The sequence below is a fragment of the Fukomys damarensis genome, unplaced genomic scaffold (assembly GCF_012274545.1).
Source record: "Fukomys damarensis isolate Sample0158 unplaced genomic scaffold, DMR_v1.0_HiC HiC_scaffold_39, whole genome shotgun sequence".
Lineage (NCBI taxonomy): Eukaryota > Metazoa > Chordata > Mammalia > Rodentia > Bathyergidae > Fukomys > Fukomys damarensis.
This window is the reverse complement of record NW_022900951.1, coordinates 42,523,477-42,533,730: the sequence shown is the minus strand read 5'-3', so window position 1 is coordinate 42,533,730 and position 10,254 is coordinate 42,523,477. Positions and strand designations below refer to the sequence as shown.

Below are 10,254 nucleotides of genomic sequence, written 5' to 3'. Positions count from 1 at the left end.
TTGCTCTTCCCCTCAATCCCCCAAGTGCTGGGATTACTGGTGTGGGCTCCCACCCCCAGCTAGAAGAATGTTTAAAGCTTGGTTGGGGGGGTGTCCTAGAAAATACCTCTAGGTCTTAGAAGGAGTTAAATGGGAAGTCCCTGGGTAAATTTATTTTTATTTTTATTTTTTGGCGGTGCTAGGAACCAAACCCAGGACCTCATGCGTACTAGACAAGTGCTGAATCCCCTAGCAACACCTGCAGACTCCCTGGGTCATTTCTGTCCCTGGAAGAGGGGTGCTGGGTTATCCTCAGCTTCCAGTGAAGATATTCAGAAAGCAGCATCTGGGGCTGGGGTCGTGGAGCTGTCCCTTCCTAGCCCTTCCAACAGGTTGCAGCAGCTCTGGGCTCCTGGGCCCAGGCAGGGACCAGCCGCGTGGGGGTTAGTAGGAGGGGTTGGGCAGCAGGCTACACGTGTCCCTATTAGCAGTGAGCCGGCTGGCCACACCATGAGGGTGGAGGGAAGGGGAGGGGTGCGGGGGAAGGGAAAGGAAAGAGACCAACAGACGCTTGGAGGCAGAGAGACAGAGTGAGTCTGGGGTCTGGAAGGAGAAGCGATCCCCACTCTGAATGGCCATCTCATCTGCTGTGGGGTTGGTTTCCCCTATGTCTTGCGGTCTCTCCCTCCCTCCCTCTATTTATCTCTTGAAGCCTTTTTTTTTTCCTCCGTGTCTCTCTGAGCTACTCTTGGCATTTCTCCTGAATCGCGTCTCTCCTATTTCTTTCTCTCACACTTGTCTCTCTCCTATTCATCCCCTTGCTTCTCGAATCCCTCTCTGTTCCTGTTCAACTTATTTGTCTGTTTTCTGCTTTTTATCTACATGCATGTGATCTCTTTTCATGTGGTTCTCCTCACTTTGTAGCCCACCTCCCATCTCTGACCCTCCTACCCCATTTCTCTGCCCACAGGATGGAAATGCAAGATCCAAAAATGAACGGAGCCCTCCCCGTGGGTGCTGAGGGATGAGTTGGTAGGGTGGGGGGAGGGGAGGGTCACCTTCTCATCAGCTTCTATATCCTTGCCCTGTCTAGCTACAGGCAGGAATGCGAAGGCTTCCTGCCCAGCCATGGTCCTGCTCCTGGGAGGAAGCCTGTCCAGTTCATGGATGTGAGTTCACAGTATCTGTCCCAGGTCGCACCTTCTCTAGTTAATCTCCTCCCTACTGGTCCCTTCTCCTAGCTACTCCTCTCCAGATGTCCCTCTGCCTAGCTGTCCCCTTTCCCTAACTGTTCCCCAGCCTACCCCTTCTCCAGCTCACCTCCATTCTTGCTTTGTGCCCCAGCCACTCTCCCTCCTCTAGTGGCCTGCAGTTGATCAGCATTCCCAGATACTCCCTCGTCCTGCTCTCTCCACTTTCAGCGGCTCTCTTCGTTTTCTCCTCTTCCCAGCTCTCCCTTTCCTACTTTCTTCCCATCTTTAACTCTTCTTCCCATCCAGCTTCCTCCCTCCTCCCATAGACCTTCTTGGGCTACTCCCCACCCTAGTTGCCCTGACCCTCACCCAGTCTTTCCCTAGTGTTACCTGTTTCCCCCTTTCCCTATGTGTGCCTGGACTTTACCCCTTGCCCACAGTTTGAGGGGAAGACATCGTTCGGAATGTCGGTGTTCAACCTTAGCAATGCCATCATGGGCAGTGGCATCCTGGGGCTGGCCTATGCCATGGCCCACACAGGAGTCCTCTTCTTCCTGTGAGTCTATAGGTGGCCCTGGGGGGCTGGGGTATGGTGAGGTGAGGGAGAGGGCTGGGGCCAAGTCTGAGCTGCACCTTCTGTGACAGGGCCCTGCTGCTGTGCATTGCTCTGCTGTCTTCGTACTCCATCCACCTCCTGCTGACCTGCGCTGGTGTTGTAGGTGAGACCCAGAGCTCAGATCCCCGTTTTCACCCCATTTCCTGTAGACCCTAGTCCTGGACCCAATTCCTGAACATAGACTCCCAGATCTGAATTCAAAACTCAAACTCTGTATATAACCACTCCGACACCAGATTCCAGGCCCAGTACCAAAAACCTCATGCTCAACCCCCTGAACTCCAGCTTCCACACTCAACCTTGGCCTCAAACTTTATCTGGGCTCCCAGACCCTAGTTCCCAACCCCTTAGTCTGGCCATCAGACACTGTCACTCAGGTCCTCCTCACCACCTTCACCCCATCCTCTAGTCGCCAGCTCTCCTTACCCTGGAAGCCAGCCCCGCAGCCCCAAGACCCCCACATCTCAGGCTTCTCTCCCTCCCACTGTGGTCACAAGACCCCCACTTCCAGCCCCTAAACTCCTCCTGATCTCAATTGCTTCCTCCCAGACTCAGTTCAACCCTGACTGCTTAGCCCTTACCTCTAGCCTCCATCAGTCAGAGCCAATCCCCTCAAGCCCCAGTTTCTAGTTCCACAGGCCCCTCCCTCCCTGCTCAGCCTGATCCCACACCTGGTTCCTTTCCACCCACCCTCAGGCATCCGAGCCTATGAGCAGCTGGGACAGAGGGCATTCGGGCCTGTGGGGAAGGTAGTGGTGGCCACTGTCATCTGTCTGCACAATGTTGGGGGTGAGGATTCTGGGAGGTGGGGTCAACTGGGGGGAAGGGTGGGACAAGGTGGGCTTCCCGAGGCTGTGCTAGGGTAGATGGGGGAGGAGGCTGAGAGGAATCCTTCTGTTTACATTTTCCTCTACCTGCACCAGCCATGTCCAGTTACCTGTTCATCATCAAATCCGAACTGCCCTTGGTTATCAGCACCTTTCTGAACAAAGGATCCGAGGGGTGAGTGAAAGACACCCGTGGCTGGCCTGCAGGCTCTTGACCTTGCCTTTGAGGGCCACTGACATCTCCAACTGTGTGTCCACCTGCTGCCCAAGGGCTCTACTTTAAGTCTGTTGGGTGGGCCAGTTGAATCAGACTGATATGTGTATATTGTGGAGCCAACAGTATATCTGACTGTTGCCAGTGCAAGGTATCCAGCAGACCATGCTGATTTTGCAATCATTCTGGCTGGCAGTCCACTGTGCTGACTATGTGAGTGTGACCGTGCATAGCCAGTAGACGTGGACTCTGGGATTGATTCAGCAACTGTGATACTGGCTGATTCTCTTTGGATATTTGATTGGCAACAGCTGTGTCCTGTGTACTGTGATTGCAACCATATGTGTCTGACACTTGGCTACTCTGACTTTCCCTGTCCAGCTGATTTGGTGAGTCAGAGTCTGGATCCATCGGGCTGCTAGATTCTGTTTAGCTCCAAATGGCCGATCTCTGACTCAAGTGCCAGCTATGTCTGTGACTTACTCTACATCCATCCAGCTCCATCTGTGTTTGACTTGGTGGCTATTTGTTCTTGCATATTTTCTCTGGCTGTGTACATGTGATCTCCATTTATGCCTGTATGTGTGCTCTGTATTGTGGTTACAACCATCTGTGTTTGGTTGTTCCGACTGTTTTAATTTTGGAACCATCCTGGTGGCAGAATCTGTCTGGTTATTTGTGTACTATGAGACCCTGGGCATTATTTTTTGAGACAGTCTCCCTAAGTTATGCAGGCTGTCCTTAAACTTGTGATCTGTTTACTTTAGCCTCCCAAGCAGTTGGGATTACAGGTGTATGCCACCACATCCAGCTGTGTGGGATTTTTTTTTGTAGTGCTAGGAATCAAAGAACCTAGGGTCTCTGTTGGGCCAGGCAAGTACTTTACCACTGAACCACATCTCCAGGGCCCTCCCCTCTACATTTTTGGACTCACAGCTCTGACACTGATACTGGTCCTGTGGACTTGTGACTCTGGGGTAGTTGGTCCGTGTGTCTGTTAGGGTAAATCGAGAACTTGCTTTTATTTATTTATTTATTTATTTATTTATTTATGTATGTATGTATACTTAGTGGCACTGGGGATGGAATCCAGGGCTTTTGCAGTGAGCTACATCCCAAGCCCTTTTAAAACTTAAAAAAAAAATTTTTTTTTTTTTGTACTGGGGATTGAACTCAGGTCCTTGTGCTTGCAAGGCAGGCCACCAAACCGCTGAGCTAAATCCCCAGACTAAAAAATTTTTAAGACAAGCTCTTACTAAGTTACTAAGTTGCCCAGGCTGAACTCACACTGTTAATCCTCCTGCCTCAGCTTCCCAGAGTGCAAGGATTACATGTGTGTGCTACCGTGACTAGCTTTGCTTTTTATTATCTGTGTGTATCCTGTTAGCTGGTTGGTTTGAGCCCCCAAACCTGAGCTAAATCCCCAGACTAAAAAATTTTTAAGACAAGCTCTTACTAAGTTACTAAGTTGCCCAGGCTGAACTCACACTGTTAATCCTCCTGCCTCAGCTTCCCAGAGTGCAAGGATTACATGTGTGTGCTACCGTGACTAGCTTTGCTTTTTATTATCTGTGTGTATCCTGTTAGCTGGTTGGTTTGATTGAGAACATCAAGTATGACTAGGTACATCTGATTTCTTTTGTGTGTGCAATGCTGTGCACTGGGCAGGTGGTCTGCCACTGGACTATACCTGTGCCCCAGTTATGTGTGTGATAATTAACTCCCATATAATAATGGCCAATGGCACTTTGTTGGTTTATTTCTGTATAACAGTGTAGGAGGCAGGGAACATGTGAATGTCTGTATCAGACTAGGCACTAAGTTATTTTGAATGAGCCAGGCGTGGTGGAGAACTCCTATAATTCCAGCACTGTGAGGTTGAGGCAGGAGGATCACAACTCTTGACAAGATCCCGTCTCAAAATAGAAAATAAAAAAAGGGCTGAGGATGTATCTCAGTGCAAAGGCCTTGGGTTTAACCCCGGTACTGAAAAAATGAACAAACATCTCTCCAGCCAATTCTGTATTAACTGTGTCTCACTTGGGCACCTCCCTCCAATGTCTGTGGAGACTCCTTTGTTGTTGTTGTTTTCTTTTTCTTTTCTTAGTACCAGGGATCAAACTCAGTACCTTGAGCTTGCCAGGCGAGGGACCACTAAGCTACATCCCCAGCCCTTGTTTCTTTCTTTTTTTGAGGCAGGGTGTCACTATGTAGTCCATGCTTCCCCGAAACTCGCGATGTAATCCCAGGATGGCCTCAAACTCGTGACCTCCTGCCTCAGCTTCCCAAGTGCTGAGATTACAGGCACGTGCCACTATAATCAGCCAGAGATGCCCCCCCCCTTTTCCTGGAGCTTGGTTCCAACAGTGAGGCCAGCTGGCTGACTCTTTTTTTTTGTCAGTCTTTTTTTGGCTGTTTGGCCAAATCAGCTCGGCCACTTTCAGGCATCCAGCAGACCTTGAGCTGTTCAAAAAAGTAAGCACTTGTGTTTCTTGATGTTCTGACTGACTGCATTGTGGTGTGTCTGCCATCAGACTGTCGTTCTATGTGGCACAAATACCAGGATCATCACTCATGTCTTTGTGTTTGGCGATTTTCACATCTGATCTGACTGATATGGGGCATTTGGCCACCTGATCGTATGTCCTCTTGCAAATCTGATGGCGAGTTTTGTCTGGCTGTGCTTGTGTTTTTAGGTGAAGTCCAGTGGTCTCATAAATCAGTCTGTTTCTGTCAATTTTGTTGTGCCATTTGGCACTGCAGTGACTCGAATAACTTTACAGCCTGAGGTATCTTTCCACCTCCCCCGATGGGGAGCAGAAATCTGGCTGGCTAGCTTCTATGTGTGTCAGCCTGATGCTTTTCTTTGGCCAGCAGCTAGTCACTGTGTCTTCTGTCTCCCTAGGGACTGGTTCTTGAATGGAAACTACCTGATCATAATTGTTAGTGTGCTAATCATCCTGCCCTTGGCTCTCATGAAACACTTGGGTAAGCTTTGTCCTGGTTGGTCCCTGGACAGTAGGCACTGGAGGGAGAAAGATCCCAGTTTTCCAGGGCTGTGGAGCATCAAGGGGGAGCTTGTTTGATGTGGGTTTTCACAGATTTTTACCAGCTCATTAAAGAAGACTAGGGGTTTAAAGTTTTGCTGTAGACGGTCCTTGATTTCTTGGGTTTTGTGTATTGCCCCCTATAGGCTATCTGGGGTATACCAGCAGCCTTTCTCTGACCTGCATGCTGTTTTTCCTCATTTCGGTAAGTCAGAGAAGAGGGGGCAGTTGGAACACTGGGATATAGCCTCCCCAGTGACCTTGCTTCCCTGCTGCCGCACTCCCAGGTCATATATAAGAAGTTCCAGATTTGCTGTGGTCTAAACTGCAACGAGACAGCAATAGAGAGTACATCCCTGGGGCTCAACAACACCTGTGAGGCCCAAATGTTCACAGTTGACTCACAGGTAAGTGTATAGGCGTGTAGGAGCTGGCACTACACAGAGACCCCTGCTCCTGTCCACACTCTACACTGCTCAGAGTCGGGCCCTGGACAGACCTCAGGGGCTGGCACACAGAGGCCAGTGGTGGGACCGGGTGATGAAGGAAGGGAATCTCCAAGGCCCCTGTGGCCTCTGATCCCATGTGCTTGAACCATTCCCCCAGATGGCCTACACGGTACCCATTATGGCTTTTGCCTTTGTCTGCCACCCCGAGGTGCTGCCCATCTACACAGAGTTGAGCCGGTGAGTAGGTGGGCAGGTGTGATGAGCCAGCTAGGGGAGGAGCAAGAGTCAACATCCGGCCATCCCCACAGCAGCTTTGGGACTGTAGCTTGAGGAGGGTAGGTTGTGTTAAGAGACAGGTTTTGGGGACTCAGGGCAGCGACTGTTTAAGAACTGGGGCCTGAGATGTCTACTATTTGAAATTCTGGGGGCCAGGGATTTAGCTCAGTGGCACCATGCCTGCCTTGCAAACACAGGCCCTGAATTTGATCCCCGGTACCCCCCTCCCCACTACACACAGAGACAGAAATTCCAGAATAAATGTGAATGGATGGAGTTGGGAGGCAGGGATCAGTTTGGTCATGGGAGAGGTGGTAGTCTGCATGGTTGGAGTTAGGGTCGCAGGGATAGTTGATGACAAGGGGGCAGGCAGGGCTTATGCAGTGGAGGGAAGTGTGGGGGATGGAGAGACAGCATGGATGGTCAGATGGAAGGTAGACTTGGGTGAACAAAGAGGGGTAGCTTTGCTAGTTACAAAGACAGCCAGAGATAGGACACCAGTGTGCCCCAGCTGAAGGTTAGTGTGGGAGGATGGGACTCTGGAGGGTGGGGCTGGTTTTGAGGGGACTGGGCCAAGACCAGGTCCCTCAGACATGACAGTCCCATGGCCTGTACCCCTCAGGCCTTCCCAGCGGAGGATGCAGGCTGTGGCCAATGTGTCCATTGGGGCCATGTTCTGCATGTATGGGCTCACGGCGACCTTTGGATACCTCACCTTCTACAGTGAGTGTGGCTAGGGGCTGTGGGGTCGGGTTGGACCGAGGCTGCAGCAGGAGCCTCTGGGCTCTTCCCTCATCATCTTGAATCCATCTGTTTGCAAAAGGAGGGCACTTCACATGCATAGATTTTGTCTCTGTGGATGTGGATGTGGATGTGGGTTTCTGAGGCACTGGTCCTGGTGTTCCTGTCACCTACTACATTCTGCATCCCCTGTCGCATGGCCCAGGCAGCGTGAAGGCAGAGATGCTGCACATGTATAGCCAGAAGGACCTGCTCATCCTCTGTGTGCGCCTGGCGGTGCTACTCGCGGTGACCCTCACTGTACCCGTCGTGCTGTTCCCTGTGCGTAGGGGGCAAAGGAGGCCCTGGGGGCAGAGTGATGGGGCTAGGGGGCGAGAGTCACATGGATGAAGGACAGCACCTGAGTTCTGACACTGTCCTGCCCTACTCTGGCCACAGATCCGCCGGGCCCTGCAGCAGCTGCTCTTCCCGAGCAAGGCCTTCAGCTGGCCACGTCATGTGGTCATAGCCCTAATCCTGCTGGCTTTGGTCAATGTCCTTGTCATCTGTGTGCCGACCATCCGGGATATCTTTGCTGTTATTGGTCAGTATCTCCAGCTCCGGCCCCTGCCCTACCTAATAAGAGCCTCACGCTCAAACTTCGGTTGACTCCTGCCCTTCCTTGTCTTCCAGGGTCCACCTCTGCCCCCAGTCTCATCTTCATCCTCCCCAGCATCTTCTACCTCCGCATCGTCCCCTCTGAGGTGGAGCCCCTCTGCTCCTGGCCCAAGTTCCAGGTGAGCTCCCCAGGGAGGGTGGGGAAGAGGCAGGATTCCCCGGGAGGCTGGAGAGAAAAAGTGGTGCTTCTGAGGGGCCTGGGAAGGGAGACTCTAGGAAGAGGGCAGGTGGTGCTGGTGCAAAAGAATGGAGGTGATTGTCTTTGGAAAGTGCAGAGCTGAGAGAGGACTCATAGGGAGGAGCTAGCTTTAAGGAAAGCAGAAGAGGGTAGAAGAGGGACTCATAAGAAAAGGGCTGGCTTTAAGGAAGGAGAAAGTGCCCAGTGAGGTGGTGCATGCCTGTAATCCCAGCACTCCGAAGGCTGAGGCAGGAGGATCATCGGTTGGAAGCCAGACTGGGCTACATATAGATAGTTTTTTTTTGGTATGGGGATCAAACTTGGGACCTTGCACTTGCAAGGGAGGCAGTGGAACCACTGAGTTAAATCCCTGGCCCTGGGCTACATATTGATTGAGACCCTGTCTCCAAAAAGCAAAACAAAATAAAAATAGAAAGAAAGGAAGAAAGAAAGAAAGAAATCAAAAAAGAAAGAAAGAGAGAAAGAAAGAAAAAAAGAGGAAGCATAGAGGAGGGTCAGGAATGGAGCCTCCTGGCAGGAGCTTGGGTGCGGAGTCCCAGTCAGCCACACCTTCCCTCCCTCTTGCTTGCAGGCCCTGTGTTTTGGCATCCTGGGGGTCCTCTTCATGGCCATCAGTCTGGGCTTTATGTTTGCCAACTGGACCACAGGCCAGAGCCACATGTCTGGACACTGACATGGCCCTCCCTGCCCTACTCAGTCCCTGAGCACATGTGCATGCGCATGTGTAGGAACTCAGGGCCACTCTCCCAGGTCCCTCCAGCCTGGGGTATGGATGTGGCTGGTCCCCATGGATGTGGCCATCGAAGTGGGGGACAGCAGAAGCTGCAGAGTGGCCCACTTCCCTCCTCCCCAAGGATGCCGAGCTTGGATCATGGTCCTACTCCAACCCCATGGGAGGAAGAAGGGAGGGCAGGTCCTTGGGGGTCTTTATCCAGTCTGCCACTTCTTGGCGGAAACCTTTGTCGGGATGACCCTTGTGCTGAAGGGGAAGAATAAAGATGCTGAATCGCAACTCCGTCTTTACCTTCTGACCGTTTTTAAATTTGTTTCTTTTTTAATAGTACATGTTTATAGTACATAATGGTTATACTCAACATAGGGAGTCAGTATATGTACACTGCATACCTTAATAATTCTTTTTTACCCCTCTCCTCTGTTTCCCCATCTCTTTGATCCTTTCTCCTATTTATATTTTTGTACATGTTTGTAGTACGTAATGTTCATATTCCTCATAGGGACTTGGTACATGTACCCAACACATCGTAATTCTCCTGTCTCTCTCTCCCTCTCTTTTTGGTACTGGTGATTAAACTCAGGACCTTGTGCCTGCGAGGCAGGTGGTGGCACTACTGAGCTAAATCCCTGGCACATGATTCTCTTATTTTTATCTCATTTTCCTCCCCTTATTCTCTCCTCCTCCTGTCTCTTGCTTCCCTTCCCATATGCTAAATATCTATCTCACTATTTCCTATTATATATTTTATTTTGCTCTTTATTTATAAAGGAAGCCATGTGATATTTAAGTTTGCTCTCTGTTTTATTTCACTTAACATTAGTCTCACAGTGCATCTGTTTTCCTACAAAGGACTCAAGTTTATCCCTTCTTTATGGCAGAGTAGTACTCCACTGTGTATAAATACCACCTTTTCCTTATCCATCCACCTGTTGATATAAGCTGCTACCAAGATTTAGTTATAATGAATTGTGCTGCTATAAATGTGGGTATGCATGTGTCACTGTAATGTGATGATGTCTTTAACTCTTTGGGGGAAAATATCTAGAAGGAGGATAGATGGCTTGAGTGGAATTTCTACTTTTAGTTTTTTGAGAAATCTCCATATTGATTTCCATAGTGAGTGTACTACTTTATAATCTCACGAAAAATGAAGGATTCTTTTCCCCCCACAGCTTCCCCAGCGTTTATTATTCTTTGATTTCTTTTTTTTAAATCACCAAGACTTTTATTTTGTAGAAAACCCACAATATTCAGAACCCCAGAATTATTTTTTTTGTTTTTTTTCTCCTCCCCTCTCCATTTACAAACACTTTATTTCCA

The 10,254-nt window shown here is 50.0% G+C and overlaps 1 protein-coding gene across 3 annotated transcripts; it reads left to right on the top strand.

The window, feature by feature from the left end:
- Positions 1–534: 534 nt before the first annotated feature.
- Positions 535–9,211, top strand: Slc38a5 (solute carrier family 38 member 5). Of its 3 annotated transcripts, none has more exons than XM_010606399.2 (15): positions 535–633; positions 1,073–1,148; positions 1,613–1,728; positions 1,818–1,891; positions 2,485–2,577; positions 2,712–2,790; positions 5,735–5,817; positions 6,023–6,081; positions 6,164–6,283; positions 6,483–6,562; positions 7,224–7,324; positions 7,548–7,663; positions 7,781–7,925; positions 8,015–8,118; positions 8,770–9,211. In XM_010606399.2, exons 1-15 carry the CDS (start codon positions 611–613, stop codon positions 8,869–8,871), a joined length of 1,371 nt encoding a protein of 456 aa, XP_010604701.1. In that variant the 5' UTR covers positions 535–610; the 3' UTR covers positions 8,872–9,211. The 3 variants fall into 3 exon arrangements, with proteins under 3 accessions (XP_010604701.1, XP_010604702.1, XP_010604703.1); XM_010606401.2 differs by having other exon boundaries at positions 536–1,002; positions 1,069–1,148; XM_010606400.2 differs by lacking the exon at positions 2,485–2,577.
- The last annotated feature ends 1,043 nt before the right edge of the window (positions 9,212–10,254 follow it).